General features: G+C 33.0%; 1 protein-coding gene across 3 annotated transcripts in view; it reads right to left on the reverse strand.

Annotated features, from left to right (window-relative positions):
* Positions 1-1,620: 1,620 nt before the first annotated feature.
* Lrrk (Leucine-rich repeat kinase) overlaps positions 1,621-21,019 on the reverse strand; it is an 86,855-nt gene continuing 67,456 nt past the window's right edge. For 2 of the 3 annotated variants that reach the window (XM_089244486.1, XM_089244489.1), the window contains 9 exons: positions 20,514-20,768; positions 18,996-19,118; positions 18,328-18,526; positions 16,301-16,401; positions 15,250-15,344; positions 13,776-14,066; positions 12,749-12,927; positions 10,579-10,698; positions 1,621-8,275 (listed from right to left, as the gene is read on the reverse strand). In XM_089244486.1, the coding sequence (XP_089100612.1) occupies positions 7,926-8,275; positions 10,579-10,698; positions 12,749-12,927; positions 13,776-14,066; positions 15,250-15,344; positions 16,301-16,401; positions 18,328-18,526; positions 18,996-19,118; positions 20,514-20,768 (1,713 nt within the window). In that variant the 3' untranslated portion in view covers positions 1,621-7,925. The remainder of the gene's footprint in view (positions 8,276-10,578; positions 10,699-12,748; positions 12,928-13,775; positions 14,067-15,249; positions 15,345-16,300; positions 16,402-18,327; positions 18,527-18,995; positions 19,119-20,513; positions 20,769-21,019) is intronic. The other variant, XM_089244487.1, reaches the window with a different exon arrangement.

Raw genomic sequence — 21,019 nt, forward strand, 5'->3', positions numbered from 1 at the left:
CGAAGTTGGGAACCACAGAAAACCAACTTCAACTGACGGCTGAAGGAGGCAGTGCTGGTGCATTTGATATAAATAGATAAGAAATGACATTCTGATTCCAATTTTAAGTCAGAGCTCTACATACCAAAAACTGATGATGTTGACAAAAAGTAAAACGTACTGTATACAACAGGAACACATAATTATCTCTTCAGCAACAGAAGTTTGCTGATCCTAAATTTTCCTTCAACGGCACTCTGTATACCTACTTTAATATACAGGGTGGGTGAAAAATCCTGGACACATTTCAAAACTTGATAAAAAAAAATCAAGTATGTACCAAAAAAAAGTGCAGTTTGCAATGAAGTACTTATTATGCCCTGGAGTTTTTTTTTTGATAAATTTAAAAAAAAGTTAAAAATTTCACTCACAAGTGGCACTGTTCCACAAAACACTCAAGAGAGACAACACATAAAATACAAACAGTGCATAATTAATATTTATGACAATTCACGCTTCATAAAACTACTATATTTTAACATGAGCATCATTTCACCCATTTAGATGTAGCCCGAGCTATAAAGAGTGCTCATATTGAAATGTGGTGGTGATACAAATCGTCATATACACAAGAGAAGATATTTGGTTTGGGTGTGTGACTGGACGTTGTGATGAACTTTCTCACAAGGACTGGCATTCTTAAACAAGGCACAGGGCAGAAAGATCTAATAAATTGCCTTTTGTAAATAACTTACTGACCTGATTTTGTTCTTTTTTTCTCACACACTACATAATTACACCTATATCAAAAACAGTCTTTTTCTCTTCATAGGGTCAAAAGGGTTACTTCTTAAGCTGTGTGATGGTATAGCCAGGAACCGACAAAAGCTTACATGGTCGCTTTTGCAGCTTATCTGGTCTGATCATATACACACTGTTGTGTAGCATTTTATGTGTTTTTGTGATACAGTTCCATGTGTGAGCGAAATTTAGATTTTTTTTAAAGTTTATCACACAAAAAAATTAGGCCAATAAGAATTTTTGTGTAACTTTATGTCAATTGAATGATTTTTTTACTAAATTTTAAAATTTGTCCAGGACTTTTCACCCACCCTGTGCATTCCAAGCAGAAGAAAACCAAAGAATATAAAGACATGTCACAGCAAATCAGCATGGAATCACATAGTATTTTCCTGGTTGATAGATATTGTACAGTTTTTGTGTCTTAGCACAGGACTACAATTAACTTAATTAAGACTTATTATAGTAATTTTCTGAACCTGATTGATTTGTGTATACCCAATATATTCATTCAACAACTTCCACTCAATTGAATCGATAAGAAAAACAGTACAAGTCCAAATTCCACTTTCTTCATTTTATGAATTGGTTTGATGAATAGAAATCTAAACATTGGGTGTAAGAGCAATGTTATACTACCTCCCTTCATTGGTAAAGTAAGCCGACTTGACTTTCAAAGTCAATAGGTTGTAGCCTGTAAAATTTTTAAACAAAAATTATATAAATCGAGAATTTCAGACTCTGTGTGGAACTGTTCTTCTTATCACTAATTCAATTAGATTTCAAATTTTAAGTATAAAATTACATTCATATAGGGGAACAAAAGTAAGAGAAAATGCATAAGCAGAATTTTTTATTCACATTTCATTTATCCGTTTTTTTTTCTTTACATTTCTACATTATTTACACACCTCTCCACAAATATGATACGGATCAAACAAACCACTCAAACACTCACAAGCACATACACATGCAATAAAAGTTTGGAGCAAGTAAACACATTCACTTGGGAGGATTTGCAAGTTCACTTACAGGAAAAATACTGTTCACGACTCGACATTGATAAAGTTCATCATCACAGAAAAACATTATTATTAAAACAAAAGAAACACTCCTATTTTTAAAGTCCTCTCTACACAGAAAACCTTAAAGACTCATTTATAAAAAGCTTAAGTATCATCAGAAAATTTGAATACGCCAGTGTATTTTATATTATGTGCTAAAAACATAATACTGCAAATAAGTACTGACATTATAAATATAATGTGAGGATTAATTTTATTATGTTTTCACAAATTGAAGATGGATTTTTTCTATATCTATTTTAGTTTTTTCAACGTATTAAGCATTATTCCATTACGTGGATAAAAAACTGTATAAAACTGAATATTTTTGTATATTACTTCTATTTCAATAAGAACAAATCATTGCCATGTTTTTTTTTCTTAGTTGCTAAGATGGACTGAGGTAAGTGGAACTGCTTTTTATATTAGCACAAATTCAACCTAGCACCTACGTTGGAGAAGTCAACAAAACTTCTTGGAAATATGGGAGCGGATTCTCCAAATCATTCCTCTTTTAAGAATAATGATGTAAGCTTGTTTCCTATAGTGTTCTCTTTTGGATTTTAGTGTGTCGTTGGTTAAATTTGCCTCAATGAGGGGAGCAAGTGGAACCCATGGCTAATCACGTTTTAAAATCATTCACAAAATGATGATTATAAATGAAAAAAGTCTAAACAAAGGGAAAAAATTCATTTGAATCATTAAAAGCCCAAACATTTTATTATTTTGGTATACAAGACTAATTAGCAACTTTAATATGCAGAAAACTCACAAAGTTAATTGACAACTTTGGTACGTAAAAAACTTGTATAATGTAATATAATACCCCCCCCCCCTTTAAATATTAACTTACATTATATGAGGCGAATGGGAACAGAAATGTGAATTCTTCCAGACTATCAGACTTGAGAGGTTAAGGAAACGACCAAACTTCACTTCTAATGTCTTGGATGTTGGGCTGTTGAAAGGTCGATGTAGTACCGATATTCTTCTTCTAAATTTTTCTTCCTGACAAATCTTAACTTCGGTTAGCTGCTCAACAAACATCTTTACTCACTTTTTATTTGTGAGGATGACAAGAATCCAGTCACAAATCTTTGCTTTTGGAATGGCTTTCAACACTATATCTGTGAAGTTTTGTCGTGCCTCTATTTCTTGGCATTCATCTTTTTCCCTTTCTCCAGTTTCATACAGCAATTTATGAAGCCAATGCAAGTAGGTACGAGGTTAGCATATATTCATTGGTCCCACCAGCCTCAACACAGGAAAAATGGGAGGGAGTGGATATGGGCTTAAACTTATCCCCAAATTTCACTTACCTCAGTGTACCTTATTGAATTTTTTTCTTTAACTGTAAAATAATTCTGTTTCTCTTGCATATGAGATTCGTCAAATAAAATTACAACAAAATTTTAGGGGATCAAAAGTTGACCAAAAAAATTTTGGCAACAAAATTTGATTGTACCACGTCTTCATCTTTAGAAAGAATCCGGTCATTAAGCACTTTTTTCATCCTTAGCAAAAGCAAAAAAATGAATTTTAATTGCATTATGAATAGGTTCTTGCTTCATACCTGAAAATTTGCTCTGTCTATAACATTTTTAATAAAACTAACTAATCAAACAAGTTCTAAGAATTCCATTTACTAATCAATGAATAAACTAATAACAAAGAAATTTAAAAAAAACCCATTAAATGAAAGAGAAACCTATGATATACCAAACCCTATCATAAAAATTATTTCAGCAGTAAAGATAAACAATTTTCTTTTCCAATAAATTTTGAGCTAATTAACAACTAATTATAATTGGAATATTCTCCTCTTTAATAACATAAAGTATACAAAAGGTTTCCTGAAATATTTCCCCTTTGGTGCACTTAGATCATAAGCAAATGCTTTTTTGTGAGAGATTTTTTTTGTCAGTTGTATGATTTGAATGTTTGAAGTAGAAATATTTTTCCATAAATTATTACAATTCAACTATTATCATCATTTATCAGAAATCTTTTTTTTTAAAGCCTATTCTTTTTTCTTTAGACTTACAGTCGACTCTTGGTTTACAAACTTGATTCGTTCTTGAAGTCTGTTCATAAACCAAAATAATTATACTCATAAGAATTAATGTAGGATTAATTTGTTACTCAGAAGATTTCTAGTGTGAATTTTTACAACCATGTTTCCCGCTCAAGTGCATAACGTAAAACCAATTTAAATCATCAAACTAATACAGCACTTTCAGTCACCTCATTGGGCAATTTGCCTGTTGTGGTCTTTGTGTTCGTGAAAATGCTTTTCCCTAGCGTAGAGACCATCCCAACCTTACAAGTTAACAAAATTATACTCAGTATACCAAGTCAAAGCTAGGGTTGTGACTAGTTTTGTTAATATCATCTACAATCTCAATATCAAAGCCTTCGCAATTTCAGCTTGCAAAGAAATCTGGCCACAATTCCTTTCGAACCAAATTTATAGTTCTGTAAGTCACTTGCTGACATTTTTTATCAATAAGAACTATGAGCAATGTAGTGTATTAAATGATGTTTCCAGAAGTCAGTGACTGTTAATTCTGGGTCAGAGATTATTGCAAAACATCTCTGTAAAAAGTTCTTTGATTTAAACTTTCTTGAAGTTTGAAATGACCTGCTAATCTATAAGCTGCATAAGAGAAGCCATATTCGGAAAAAAAAAAGTTTAGAAAAATTATCAAGTGGCCATAGAATTCTCAACCTCTCTATTGTTCCTTTGGTTTTAGTATAATTTTTTCTAGCTCGCTTTGTTTGTAAATCAAAACAAGTTCATAAAGTGATTCATTTTTTGTCATTCTCAAACCAAGCCATTTGCAAACCAAGCGCTGACTGTACATGCGTGTACTTTGTGACGTTTTGTAAACTGCCCTAAGCGGTTTTTCCAAAAAAAAGCTAAAATTTCATATTTTACGCTGTTAAAGATTCATTATATTATTGCTCATGTGTATGGAATAACACCAGAAGACAAATCACATAAAGCTGTGGTGGAGTGCTTAACTTTATATGAAAGCTCTGTCATTTCTTTCAATTTGCCACAAAATTTGACAGAAATTTTGTCATGAACTTTCTAACAGAAAAAGTAACTTATACATAATTTGAAAGAAATATCTCATACATTCAAAAAATTCTTCTAAACCACTATTTTTTGAAGAAAATTTCTACGTATGTGAGTATATATGTATATAAGCATTTCAGATACAAAAATCACAGACATACAAATATGTTTCTAAATTTGGTTGCAGCATAAAAATAGTAAGAAATGCCTGCATTTAGGACTATTATACAGGGTGGGTAAAAAGTTCTTAATACAAAAATTAATAAAAAATCAACAAATTGACATAAAAAGGTGCAGTTAGTGCTAAAATACTTACTAGTTAGCTTTTTTTTCTCAAAAATGAAAAAAATAGCTCAAAATTTCACTCACAGCTGGTACTGTATCATATAAAAAACTTGAAGTAACACATAAAACGCTACATAAACAGTGTATAACTAATGTTCATTTTTACCCTTCTACAAATTTTCCATTTGAAGCCAAACATCCTCTGGCAACACAATGATGCTCCTCCACATTGGGGAAACAATGTACAAAATGCACTCAATTATAAGTTCCCTGGCTGATGGATTGGAGATTTAAATCCCCCCCATAATTTCTGCTCGTGGTGATATGTCAAAGACAAAGTTTATGCCACACATGTAACTAGCATCGCGGAACTGAAAACACGAATTAAGGAAGCGATTGAGAATCTTCCTCAATCAATGTTAGCAGTGGTTCAAATTCATGGGTTGAAATTGAGTATTGTTTGAATGTACCACAAAATACGAACAGTACTCGTATTGAAATCAAATCATAACAAGCATTAATTATGCATTGTTTGTGTGACATTTCATATATTATATCAGATTTTTTTGTGATACAGCACGATTTGCATGTGAAATTTTGAGCAGACATAATATTTCTTTAATTTTTCAAAAAAAAAAAAAAAATCTGTGGCATGTATTTTTGTACTAACTGCACATTTTTATGTCAATTAATTAACTTTTTATTCGTTTTAAAAATGTGTCAAAACTTTTCGGCCACCCTGTATAGAATATCACCAAATAGCTGCTGTAGTTTTTAATTTTTTTTTCTGCTTTGGTAATAGCTTTGAATGACAATAAATATTATTTTTAAAATAAATAATAAATTATTATATTAATTGAATTAACTTGAAGTTAGTAAATTTGAAAATTTACCAAATCATTTTCATTTTAAACGTATAGAAAAAACAAATCATAAAGTGATGATTGTATACGTTTCGGTAAATGTTGAATCAGTTGTTATACATAATAACCGGCTATTATGCATACTTACCAATTGTCTTGGTAAGTTAGATAAATTTATCACTTTTACCTGCGAATATTCTTAATACCCAAGTGTTGTTGGTAAATTTGATAAATACTGAAAACATGATCACTTTTACCCACAAAGTATTGAAAATAAATTTAACTAAATAAATCTAATAACTTGAAATTTATCACCTTTATTTGTGATTATTATCACACCTTTATGTGTGGATTAGTGAATTTGAGAAATATGAAAAAAATGAGTCTAGTATGCATGATGAACATAGATGGATGACTGATATAATGAAAACAAATTTTATGATCATACCCTGATATAATGACACATGTATGGAATGTCATATATAGTATATATCATATGAGTATGATTTATCATGTGTGCCAATGGTGCGACACTTCGGTATTATGCATAACCACCAGTAAAAGTGATTGATTTAGGGGAAATTTATTGAACTTATTGAAATACTTGGTGATTATGCATGATAGCCGGTTATTATGTATAATATAGCCGGAGTTTTTTTCATCACATTTACCATAACATATAACATTGCATTTCAGAAAAGAACCTAAACATTTAGAAAGAATTTACCCATAGTAGGTGAGTTTTTCTTTTTGCAATATATGTATACATACATACTTTCCGTATATAGGATGCTTCAAAACTTATGGCATATACATTAGCGGGACTATAGAACACAACTAGACTAGCAGAAATTACCATACAACCCATGCCCAGAACTCAATTGTTTCAGTAATAGAGGGCACTTCCCAGCAAACTCAATAAATATGCTGTTCAAAGTAGCAATTGTCATTTATCTTGTGGATTACTAACAAGATTGATATATGCACGAATTAGGAGAAGGCAGACAGACCTTGTTGCCCAGATTTCTGTATCTGCTAGTACCATACGAGATGTGTGGTGTTTTCATGTATATTGAGAGGTCACTACATCCAGGGCCGCAACTAGATGCTTGGTCACCCGGGGCAAGCTCACATTTTGACGCCTTCTTGTAATGTTGAAGGAGAGGTTTCAGAATGAAATTTGCGCCCCCTCGGGTCGAGCACCCGGGGCATGCGACCCACCTGCTCCCCTGTAGTTGCGGCCCCGACTACATCGATGGCACAAAGCCTGCATCACTGCTGGTGGCTGCAATTTTGAGAAGTTGCCGTGATGTGTGATATCACTGTGTAACTGGAAGTTGTTGAGTAAAGCATTTTCTCTATTTTATTTAAATTTATCGGTGACCTTTCATTCTGTCTTGTTTCTCATCATTTCATGACACAGCACATACGGTCCTCCAGCACTTAACCACTTGAGTTCCAGGCATGGGTTGCACAGTGATGTGTGCTTGTCTAGTTGTATTCTATAATCCTCCTAATGTGCACAACATTAATTTTGAAAAACCCTGTACAAATGAATAAATATAATTTGCGTAACTAACAATGCATTGAGAATGCTCAATGTTTTCAGATTACAAATTTCAACCAATATAAATCAAAAGGATGTGATAATCATGCAGCCGATTTGAGATTTTCACATAAATGCAATGCTTTGAGACGATTCCATAAATTAAGATGAAAATAAAACAGATAACTTAAACACGAAACAACATATCACCATGATTTTGTTCAGAGATTGGAAAATTCCAAACATTCACTATATTTGATCCTGAGATTGGCAAATGAAATGATCTGGGATCAGAAAACTTGAGTCTAACCCCAAGACCAATTGTCTGCCCTCCACAGCAACAAAAACATATTGTCGGGGTAGAGTAAACTCAAGTTGGAGAAAGGACCATAACGTGAAATGAGGTTCCGATAACCTTTTCCAACAGTTGCGATGAAAGGAATGTGGGAAGATTTATTTTGGGTTTCAGTGCCATCATTTGCTATCCCTTGTGGGCAAGACAGAGGCAAAATTGCTTTGACTTCTTCCTCAAAAGGGCGGAAGACTGTGACAGGTCTCATGGTTGTACCCTCCGCAACAACAACACAGCCCCAGGTTGTGCCAATGTACAAATCACTATCCACAGCTGCCATTGCTGTCACTTGACATTTTCCTGCTGGAAAAAAAAAAAAATCCTAGTTAAAAAAATAAAAACAGAATTAAGACACAGAAAATTGTGGGGGGAGGGGTTTCTTTCAAAAGAAGGATCATTTCAAAAAGCTCAGTTACTAACAAGATACCTCCATCTAAAATAACCTCTTGACTCCCAAGCTGTATTTCGCAGGTGTGTGCCTATACCACCGTGACTTCTTAACAGTTTACATCTCCTTTGAGGACAGAGTGCGAATTATGTTCTAATTCGGTGGCTAGATACCAGGGTGTATATACACTCAGACATTATTATTACAGGAAGAACGTATTGGGCACATATCCTGGGAGTTATTGAATTCGCTATGACAAATCATAAAAATTAATGTCATTTTTTTTAGTCTCAAGACTACTCTTATAATATAAAGAACATAAAACAAAAACTAAAAATCTTTTTAGCAATTTCCTTTTTTTTAAACTGGTAATTCACCAGTTAAGAAAAGGTTAACTTTAAAAAAAAAGTTCCAGTACTTTAAGAGATGATTGATTTATTAACTGGTATATGTGACCTGTACTGGTTGTCATGAATATCAGATAATACGGATATGTTTTCATAGTCATGTCTGTCTACCACATGCCAGCTCAACTATACTGGGAAAAATTAATCAAAACATTAAGTGATTTATGTTGGTATCATTGACTTCATTATAGAGAACCAGTGACCCTATAAAACTTTGAAATATTCTAATAATTTTAGAATTTTCAAATTAATTGTTAATTTTGAACATACGGGTAATTCCCAGTTGTCATACATCTGTGATTTTTATGTCAAAGTGAACCAGTTTCTACCTATTCTACTACTGCATTCTTCTGAATCAGCTGGCATGATAAGGCACAGTAAAGGAGATCAGCATGCAGGGAAATTTGAGTCATTACAGATTCTTCCAAATTTTCAAACATCTGGACTCATTGAGTTGATTGAATTCATTGATTTGAATATTGTCTGTTCTCTGCATTTTAGAATTCTTTGTGTTTTACAAATCACATTGGAGATAGTTTGAATTTCACATTATCTACCATAGATCTTGGTTTATTGCAGATGTCAGATACTAAGTATATTTGTTCTCGTAAATTAGATAATTTAAATAAGAAAGTTAGTAGACATTAAAGTATTTTCATATTCTTTGAGCATATATTTAAGATTTGAATAAGTAGGGAAATTAAAGAATTGCACTGCAAAACATGATATTATGATACAAAAGCGACAGCATATTTTTTCAATCTCTGAATGTGCAAAACACAGTATCTGTATTTTGTATCAGGCTGGGAATAACTAGGTTTTTAGTAAATGCTTAATTTTCGTTATTGTTATAAAATTTCTGGACAAAATAGATTTGTTCTAAGGGAAAACTCCATTATTTTATTCTGTGATTGAGGTATTCATTCTGTATTTAATAGACTGATATCAGTCTTCTCAATGTATCATGTGAGAAGACTGATATCAATCTACTGAATGTAGTAGTAGTAACAGCAGATTGATATTGGTCTTCTCTTGGTCTTATTCTTGAATATATTTACATTGGAGGAATGCTGGTGTCAGGGGATATGATTAAAGTGTTTGAAATTTTCAATGGGATGGATAGGATGGACCACGAGTTATTAATGCATCGTCAAATGACTGCTTTGACAAGGGGATACTAGTATCGATTGATAAGGAACAATTTCAGGTTGTGGTGTCTGAGTTTTTCTCTAATAAGGTTGTCAATAAATCGAATAGCTCACCTCTGAGGGACATGAATTCTAACACAACTGATACGTTTGAAAAGAAGTATGATAAACATAGTGGGACAGATCGAGAAGTTATCCATACTTAGATAAGACAACTATAATCTTTTTTATGGGCAGCGTATTATATATTATTATTATTTATTTTTTTGGTGATATATGCTTTTATATTGGGTTGCTGCATTTTGATTATTTGACATCCATATTTTTTATGGGCATAATTTTTTTTAGCCATTTGGATTGGCAATTTGTATTCTCAATGTATCATGTGTGCGAAGACTGATATTAATATATTGAATGAATACAGTAATATTAGATTGATATTGGTCTTGTCAATGTATCGCATGATTCTCATTGAACCTCACTTTTCTTGGCATGCAGGAATGGACCAGACATTCAAAAAAGCTGGCGTCCCCTGATTTTTACAGCATGCCAGCCTATGCAGGAGAACACAGTACAAAATCTAATATGGGAGTAAAAACAATGTCTAACTTCAATCATTAAAAGTGTGCAAAAAATGTAAGTAAAAGGACAAATAAAACTCACGACTTAGATGTTCTTCAATGCTAATGGACATCAAACTTTCTGAACAAGGGGCTAGTTTTGAGCAGTCAAGTTTGTGAAGAATAGTTCGACTTTCTGTGTCCCACTGGTAAGTTACACAACCTACGAAATCAAACCAAAACAGAATTAATAAATGTAAAACATTTGAATTCTGACATTTCAAACTACTACCACAATAAGGCCAGTATTTAAGGTCCCTTACAACCTTGTGTCATTGATGTTCGAAAATGTTTGAACAATTGCATTCCTAAATGATGGATCGGCTGTACGGAACCTGACAATTCAGTTAAACATAACTGGTTTCCAAGATCACCGGAGCTCACAGTGTGCGATTTCTTCTTGTGGGGTTTGATAAAAGACTACGTTTATGTGCTCTCTTTCCAGCTACATTAGCGGAACTGAAGATACACATAACAGCAGCAGTGGATGCAAACGTGCTAGTAAAAGTTTGGGACTAATTTGACTACCATATAGACATATGCCGTGCATCCCAATGTGAACATATTGAACACCTTTAATTTGGTTTGTGAAAAAACTTGCAAAGTAAATTGAAAATTATTTTCTGTGTTTTTACCACTTGATATATCAATCAAAGTAGATAACTTTTTTTGTACTGTTACACGTGAACAAGCTAAGCACATTCAAATATGCATGTTCCATTTATGGAACATTTGCCTTTCAAGAGAGCGGGATTCTAGAGATATCTAATGTGCAGTGCGATTTTCCTGTTCGAACCCCAGGGTGTTGTCATCATAAAACATGTGTATAGGGACGAATTCTGGGTAATATGACACAGAGGAATGTGCTTTCTGGAGCGAATTGTTTATATTTATATTGAGTGAGTACTTTTTTATTCTTGCATTCTTAGAAATACATGTTTTTGTGAACTGCAGACTAATCAAACAGAGTTCAGCAATCACAGATAGTCTTGTTATGTTCAGCTGTATGTAACCATGTCCAAAAGATATCTCACATTAGAAGCTGTAGGATATTTAGAAACTTTTAGATATATATATATAACTAGTAGGATATTTATAACTAACTCAGATATATGCCAATTATTTGCTAATGAAAATGGGAACATCAGGGATGATGTTATTGTTGAAAATGATCTAGTGAAAACAGTTCCAACTGATGTATGTGAAATGCTAGATATATTTTGCAACAACAAGGCTGAGGTACTATAAACTCCCGAAATGTGTTCTTCAAAAGATGTAGGGCACAAAAAGTGAAACACTCATGTGAATGTTTCAAGAAAAGGCAAAACAGTTTTGAGCAATCTGAAAAAAAAAACCCCCATACCATTACATGGGATAAAAAAATTCTTCCTAGAATCATATCAAAATCTCAGCTTTGGATTTCATTGGAAAATATTTGCCATATGACCATTATAGCACGTTGAAAAATTCATTCAGAGTTGCGAGAAGTGGATCTTATTTCACATTTGGAATTCCGAAGAGAAGTGACAATGAACCTTCTACAAATGAAGGAGGGGTTAATTATTTATCCAGGTCCACATTGTCAACTGAAAAAAGATGCCAGGTCATCTGATGGTCATTATATTGTGTTCGTGATGCAAGGACGGAGTGCGGTTTGCCAAAAAGCACTAAATACTACCAATGTGACAAACGGGTCCATCAGAGATGTTTCCCTTTTTTTATCACGGACATTAGAAAAAAAATTGAATTTTCTGCACATTTTTATGTTAAAAAAATCCGTATGTATTTGAATTTGTAGTAGAAAATAGAAAATTCCATGTGATAACTGTAATCCAGAAATAAAAAATTGTGAGAATATATACGATACCAATTTTCACTTTCACCTCTCCCCAAGCGCCAATGTTTCATTTATGGAACATTGCGAAAAACAAAGAAAATTTTTTTTTTTTTTCAAATTTCAAAGTTGATATATGTATAGGCATGCAAAAAAAAGACCCTGGATTCCAAATTTCAAAACAATAAGAGATTTTGTTCATAGTTCGGCTTTTAAACGGAACTTGATGTGAAAAAATTCATACTAAAAAATGTTACCACAGCTCAGAAAGGCATAATGCTGACTTTTCGAAGAGAAGTAAACTTAAATGAATGTATAAATGCTGGTTTATAATCACAATTGATGTATTGAACATATTATACGATATATGCAAATTTACCTGGGTAAACATAAGACCACACAATTGGTTTATCACTGCAACCTGAAACCAACTGGAACACTTCCAGGTTGTCAACAACTGGGTCGTAATGATAGACCATCTCCTGATCTATGACTGAACAGTTCTCAATGGTTATTATTGATATTTTTCCCTGTGTTAGGCCACACCATAATTCACATCTAAAAATCAAAACAAAGATATAGATGAATGAAGATATACAACCACAATTTTTCCTGCAGTGGAAATATTTTGCAGCAAATTAGAAGGAAAAGTTACACTTGCTGAAAAACAACAATAGCAAAAATGATCAAAAGTAATGAAGGAAAAGGAAATCTTGAAATTCATAACACCTGATATCAGAGAAATAAATATTTAAATAAAATTTTACTTTTAGTATTATGTGAGAATATATATATATACATGATATTTATAATTTCAACATTGCTATTTGGTTCAGTTTTATTTGTAATTGATATGCTTTATGTAGATTTTAAAAATCATACAAAATCTTTTGTAAATCATTAAGGTCTTAAACATTCCTATTTAATCTGGGAAATTTTTCTTCCCCTCACCATAAATCACTGAAAAATTTGTTCATAATGAATTTGAAGTGAAATGCCAGTAAAAAAATATGCTCAATATGGCAGCAAATGTAATTTTAATGTGTTGATTCAAACTCTTATCATGCGAGAAAAACGTAGGGCAAAAATGATCAGCCTCCATGTCGAGCATGATTCTCATATATTGAATCTTGCATGTTTACTTTATAGATTGATAATTTTTATTTGAAGAGTTCTTCAGTAAATGTAATAATCATTGCAAAAAAATATTGTCATCATTCTTGTGTTAGATAAATTTAAAAATTCTTCTAAAAATTTCTATAACCAAAATATTACAATTTTCTTTTTGCCTGTTTATAATTGTTTTAAGGATTAAAAAAAAAGAGCCAGGTGAAGAAATCCTATTTTTAGAAATATATGTGAAAAGAATAAACACAATTAAAATACTTAAGCATTATTTTACGTACTTTTGCTCACTGAGCTTAACAGCAGTCAGACAAAATATAGAACTGCCATGGCTGCCTAACTGTTCAATTCGAAGATTTTCCCGGAAGCATTCAGACTCATCAATATTATCAATGGAGGATTCACTTTCCTCAGAACAACATGGATTTTCAGCACATAGCCAGAGTTTGCCTTCACTAGTGGCTAAAGCTACACCACCTCCACAGGGAAGGGCACACATGCTACGAACTGCTGATACTGAGGGTGCATGTGGATTAACAGCAAAAGTTGATATCACAGAGTGCTTTTCCACACTATAAGGGGAGAAAAAAAGTTAAAAGCTGATGAGAGAGAGAAATGAAAACAAAAATATTGACTTTTGATTCATTTCCATACACTTCTGAAATTTCTAAAACTACACAATGATTTATTTAATATGTATGTAGGACCTGCTTTGCTTGGCTTTAGAGATATCACATTTACATATGCTCTACAGCAGTGTTTCTTGACATTTCTTAAAGCATGGGTTCAGTAAAATGTCGGAAACAATTTGACGGACCATTTCTGTCCCATGTTATGGGACATTCTTATAAGTTTTGTAGTTCTGATTTTTAAAAAAAATACATTTGTCTGGTTTTTTCAACAATATTTATTTGAATTTGTAATATTTACAAAAGTAAAAAAAAAAAAGAAAAAACCACACACACACACAAATATTATGATAATTACAGCAAAAATTATAAATATTCATCTTATATATTTGTCAGGTACTTGTAATTCTGACAAGGTTTTTGATGGCAATTGGCGATGTCCCATATTTTACGGATTAGTATTTAAGATCCCACAGTTTATGAAATTTTATTTTTCTCAATGAATTTTGGTCATCTCAGATCATTTGAATATTTTTCTTCATGAAATGCATTTTTGTTTACTGCGATTTGTAGCAGCTCTTTATTTCCACACCCTTCAGCAATTTTAGCAGTAATTAACAAACTGCATTAAAAGTAATTAAAAATTTTTGGCAAAATTTAGTGATGTCTCATATTTATAACCAAAATTTCCTGCATTCTCTTTGATTATGTATGGTGAACCCAAGTATGAAGGTATAATTTTATTTGAACCCATACTGATATTACTAATATCAATCACAGCAGGTGAATAATTTTATCAAGTATGCCTGCGGACCACCTATGCCATCACTGGTGGTTCGTGGACCATACATTGAGGAACACTGCTCCAGAGCCAATGAGAATAATTCATAATCACTTTATGGGCATAGATGCCAAAATCAGAGAGTTCAATCTGCTCTCTCATTCAACAGTCAACAACATTCTATCTCCTGGCTCCTTGGCCTTACATCCTGATCTGGTTATTTTACATTCATCTCACTTTCAACACAGAATCAGGTTCTTAGAGAAACTAGCTTATTTTCCATGATAACATTGACACCAAAAATCAGTCTGATCACTCAAAAGATATTCTCAACAACATACTCACTCGTAAATGTGCACTCTAGCTCTTGAGTCTCCAAGCCATAGCATATTACCAACAACACACAAGCAAGTTACTCTGATATTTTCCAACGTAAGTGTCTGTAGGGGAAATATAAACATATTAATGAAAAAATTAATTTGCACATTACACATGTATGTACGTATATTTATAACACAACTCATGGAAAATGAGCATACAATGGGTTATAAAGAGAAAAATGACAACAATGCTATAGAGATGTAACAGAGCCTGGCAATGTTGTTTATACCCACCCTGTCTCAGATTGAAATATACTTTATTTTCTTTCCTGATTATATGCACATGCGTAATGACGATGAGTTCATTTGCTCTGAGGCAGAGTGGTATGTAACTACATGTGGTAATAAACAACATTGCCTGGATATGTAGCATGGAATTTCCACAGAGTTTTGTTTGTGAACCTCTATTTTACATTATTCAGGTTTACATAGATCTCTCAATTATAAAAATGATAATGAGCAGCTTGAGAATCACTATAAAAAATCGCAATAGTGATATAAAAAAAAAGATACAAATACATTTAAACAACAGATATATAGATATATTTCAAACAAAAATAATGCACATGTGTTAACTGATTCAGTGTTGTGCATTTTTTAAAAATCAAAGTATCTCAGTTTTGAGCTTCAAGAAATAAAAGATACAAAGAACAAGCACAATCTAGATCATGTAATTCAAACTCATTCATATAATTATAAACACATTCTTTGATAAAGTGAAAAAAATCAGAATTCATTCCTGATTTAGATTAGACAAAATTTTACTGCTCCTTCTGAACTGAATGGATCTGTGCATCTTTAATTGCAAGGCATCTGAAAGGTATCTGCACATTTCAGCTGTAACTTTAGTTTATTTACAATTTACATCAATAGCACATAGAAACTTAATTGTCAAAAAACTTTGCTTATTTCAATAACCGTATTGCAAGAAAGGTACTTTCAGAAATATAATATAAATATAATAGACAAAATTAAAATTAATAAGCCAAATAATAAGTGATTGACAACAAGCATACTTTGTATTCAAGCCATGCACTACTGTTGCAAGTTAAGATATCTATTTGCTTGCCAAGACGACTTAGCCATAACTCCCAACTTGCATTCAGATGTGTTTGTTCTGAAAATACATTGCAACAAAAACACACAGAGAAGGGAATTAAAATTCTGTTATTGAAATTAATTAAAAATTTTATGACATAATATAACAACGAAAAATCAATATTTAAAAATTTTTGATGAACAGTAGAACCTAGATAAAACCAGGGTACTGTAAAACACAATGATGGTCTGTAATGACAATAAAAAAGATTTTTGGTTAATAAAATAAATATGCACTGTCTAAATTTAGGTGAGGAAATTGTATAAGTACCTGGGCAAATGCCCTACTCATCTCGGTCCAGAAATCAGGCCTGGTTTGCAGAATTATTAAGTAATTGTATAATTTTTTTTTGTGTATTTTCACTTTCCTTAACTTAAATTGTGATTGTTCGGCATGAATAACATGAGTATATGCACCGAATATCTAATTTAAACAGGCAAAATGCTTAAACATATAATTTATTTGAACTGTTTTGTGATTACGGTTTGCAATTGTTAAAACTTCTGGCATCCTAACCATTGTTTTCACTTATGTCTCACCATTATCCTGATTAATCAACTACAGAATAGTGTAGTATTAAAGTAGAAAGCTGAGGGTTTACCACACCTTCTGATTCTTAATGACTAATCATCCATATGTAAGAATGGATTGGTAAAAAGCACATTAAGAATTGAGCTCCGAATCCAACCATGATGCGATTGTTAAAGGTAGATAAAACTTAAGGTCATGTGACAATGGACAGGCAAAAAAATGTCCCTTTTGGGGAATTTTCCTACTGACCAATCAGCGCCCAGCTAAAAATTAACAACAACCTGTTGTTGACAAGATGGGAGACAAAAATGAATTTTAGAATGATGCTAGCCTGAAAAAATGGCAGAGTTTATTTAAGGAAATGTGAATATGGTTGTGAAGAAATGATAAATACATAATGCTTTTTGAGCCCTGTGCAGTAAAAAACCAAAACACACACATATTTAATTATCCGATATGATTTATAAAATATTTTTTTCATGTTCACCCAGGATGTAGAGCCCCGCCACCCTCTCAGAAGGGGCTATATGTGTTATGGTAAAAGTGATACAGAGCTGTTATTATAAATAATCACCAGCCATTTTGATAAGTTTGATAAATTTTGCTCACATGCTACTAATCTATCACATTTGTAAATCATTATGCATAATTGTCAAAGACGGTGAATGCGATAAACCAGCCATCGTTGTGTTTAAATTATGTATGTAAGTAAAGCTAACATTACAAGACTACTACTACTTCACCAAACACCAACTCTGGCCATATCGCTATAGTGCAATTTACTGCCATTAGTGAGATGGGTTGGAAGTGAAGGCGTTGTCTATCGGTGGTCGCCTCGAGTTCGTTAGGGAAAAACATTACAAGACTAACAATAATTCTTATAATAAGCTTCTTGTTTACTTAAATTAGTTTTCATGGTAAAATGCACAAGGTAATATACATGTATTGCATAGCTGCCTCATGATCAAATAAAAATTACAGTGATCAGATAATAAAGCAATATTAAAAATTGACATTGCTTCTGTAATGTTGGCTTTTTTACATACATTGAAGTGTGTGGAAAAAAACAAATGCAGTAGCAGGTTGATAATGAATGTGGTTGCAAAATTCCCTCTCACTTTTTAACTAAATATCAAATCCATAGTTAAAAAGCAGATTCTTATTAAGAGCCAGAAGGTGGTATACCCCCCCCCCCCCACCGGGATGGAAGAAATCTCAGCAATGGGATAAGTCTAGCAGCAGAGTTCTGATGAGGCTCATCTTTCCTCTCCTTGGCGTTTGCATCAAAGAACACTATATATGTTAGGGGAACAAAAATTCATACTTGCCCAGTGTCTGAACTTAAGAGAAACCGACCCAGCAAAATAGATATTGGATAGTTTCTAACATGTGATACAGAAAACAACATATTACCTTCATTATCGTCAGACACAGATGTTACTGCTGCACTTAGCACTGCCATCTGATCATGTAAAGAAATAACATCCACAAGATGAGTAAACTCTGGGGCTGTTGCAATAGAAACAATCTGACTTGCTGAAGGCCGATCTTTAGGTTGTTGAGACCAGCATAAGGCCATCAAATCAAGAATATATGTTGGATACAGCATATCCTGTAACAAAAAATCCGCAAGCAAAATACCAAAATTTTAATTCAATTATATGAAAAAAATAACAAATAAAAGAAATGAGTAAAGGGAAAACATATCGAGTGCAAATAAAGTTCAAAAACAGCCAGTAGAAAATAATCCATATAATAAATGTAAAAAGAAAAAGACCACCAGATTTGCGATTTGCAGCCTTTTATGCAGTGAAGTGATTCTTGCAGAGGATTGCTTGCTAATGTCAGTGCGAATCATGAAAGCAAATAGCTGCATGATTAAATCTTCTGGCACACTTGGAATAAAAATCAAATCTGGCACACTAAAGAACTTTATTTTTTGGAAGTTGTGGTAAGTAATTTTTGGTTACATCTGAATCATCGAAACCCTTTCATAATTTACAAATTACCATTTTCTCTCTATTTTTTTGTTTTCAATAGACACTGATGAGTAAAATGAATATAATAAAACAAGTTCTTACTCTTTTTGTGAGAGTTGGCCTGCCACCTTCCAGAATATGATCTTTAACACACTCCTGCCCTTCAAATGGTTGATGCAAAGTGACTAGTTCATACATAAACATTCCAAAAGAAAAGCAGTCAACCTGGGAATAACAAAAAAATAGATCAGTTTTTTTTTTCAATACAAGTTCCTCAGTAATGCTAGGAAAATTTAAATTCTGTCTTAAACTTGTGTTGTAATGGTCATATATTTTACATATGACTCATATACTCATAGGATATATGAGTATATGTATGAATACACATGCTATACAAATGAGAAGTAGCCAAATATCTTTGGAAACAATGATGAAAAACATCAGACTGCTCTTTTGAAGATCATCATGCTCTTTTGAAGAGCATGTTAGATTCCTTATTTTGTTATCACAGATGCCAATACTATCACATCCCTTAACCTAACTTAATACACTTCAACTGGAATTAGTTATACACATAGGGTGATCTGATGTCAACCTGCCCCTCCCCTAGTTGTGGCCCTGTTGCGCCCCTTTGTTTATAAAAATGGCCATTTAAAAGACACCCATATAGATTCATAAATGCATAAAATGTTTTGTTTAGAAATTTACAGTGAAACCTCTCAGAGGAGGCTAATTAGCTTTCTGTCAAATAAAATGACTATCTGCAGAGGTGACTGCCGAATGGAGGTAGAGTAATTATGGCAGATGGGAGATTTTTTTTTATCAATGGCATGTAAAATAATCGTTCTCATCAAATCATTGACAATTATGTTTTTATTTCAAATTTTTGGAAACAAATTTTCTATTCAGAATGAGAATTTTATCATGAATTTTATGTAGACCACTTTGCAATCTGATTAAGCAATTAGACCAGAGCCTACATTTAATTCTGAACTGCTAGAGCAGGGGTTCTTAACCTTTTGTGTTCCAGAGACCCTTTGTGTTATTTAGTAAGAGGAAGGGCAGGGTCCCCCTCCCATAAATCAAGACCTCACAGCCCTCCCTCCCCCGAATAATATTTAACTGAAAATAATGTAAAAACAACAAGTTTTCTTGTCCAAGCTCATAACCTCATGAAACCTTTCAAAGGACTCGTGGTTAAGAAATACTGTGCTAGAGAAAGGTAATGATGCCTCCAGCTGGGATTCAAAAGCAGGCAGCACAGGCAAAGTTTGATGTTGTGATCGTTTCCACGTTTCTCTTTTGAAGAGCATGTTAGATTCCTTATTTTGTTATCACAGATGCCAATACTATCACATCCCTTAACCTAGCTTAATACACTTCAACTGGAATTAGTTATACACATAGGGTGATCTGATGTCAACCTGCCCCTCCCCTAGTTGTGGCCCTTTGTTTATAAAAATGGCCAGAAATAGGCTGCAAGGAAGGGGCACTGAATAGAGGTTGTTTTAGCATTATGTCAATGGACTCTAATGCTTGTTCCAAGGAAAAAACTGGCTGCACTCAAGACAGTCACAATGGAGATTTCACTTTATTTTTTACTTGTTTTTATAAGTATACCTTTTCTGTATATTCTTCTTCTCCATTATATCTCATGATTTCAGGAGCCATAAAACCTTCTGTTCCACCAAAGCCTTTGGTACCTGTGGGCAATGTGGATCGGCTTATTCCATAATCTGCCAGCTTCACTTCAACAGATGGATTAAGTACTGATGGATGAAAAGGTGGTGGCAAATCCCAAACAAGAACATTTTCAGATTTCAGATCTCTATAGATAATGTGCTGTTGATGCAGATATTCAAGTGCTCTGGCAATCTGAAATACAAGAAAATATTACAAATGATAGGGAGTTTGGAAGAAATTAGGGGGGAAAAATGGCAGAGCAAGTTATAATTCTGAGAGCAACTGTTTTCAGTTTAAAGGAATTTGAATTATAATAGTGTCCATACTTTTCGGGCTTTTATGCCGTATTCCAGTAGTGGATGAAATGTCTGCTTCTAAAAAGCCTGAAACACATCACTACAGCCTGAAAAGTATGGATGCTATCATAAACTCTGGTAGTGAAA

The sequence above is a fragment of the Pholcus phalangioides genome, unplaced genomic scaffold, assembly GCF_987345545.1.
Source record: "Pholcus phalangioides strain wild (caught in Gottingen) unplaced genomic scaffold, Ppha-v1.0 ptg000015l_1, whole genome shotgun sequence".
NCBI lineage: Eukaryota > Metazoa > Arthropoda > Arachnida > Araneae > Pholcidae > Pholcus > Pholcus phalangioides.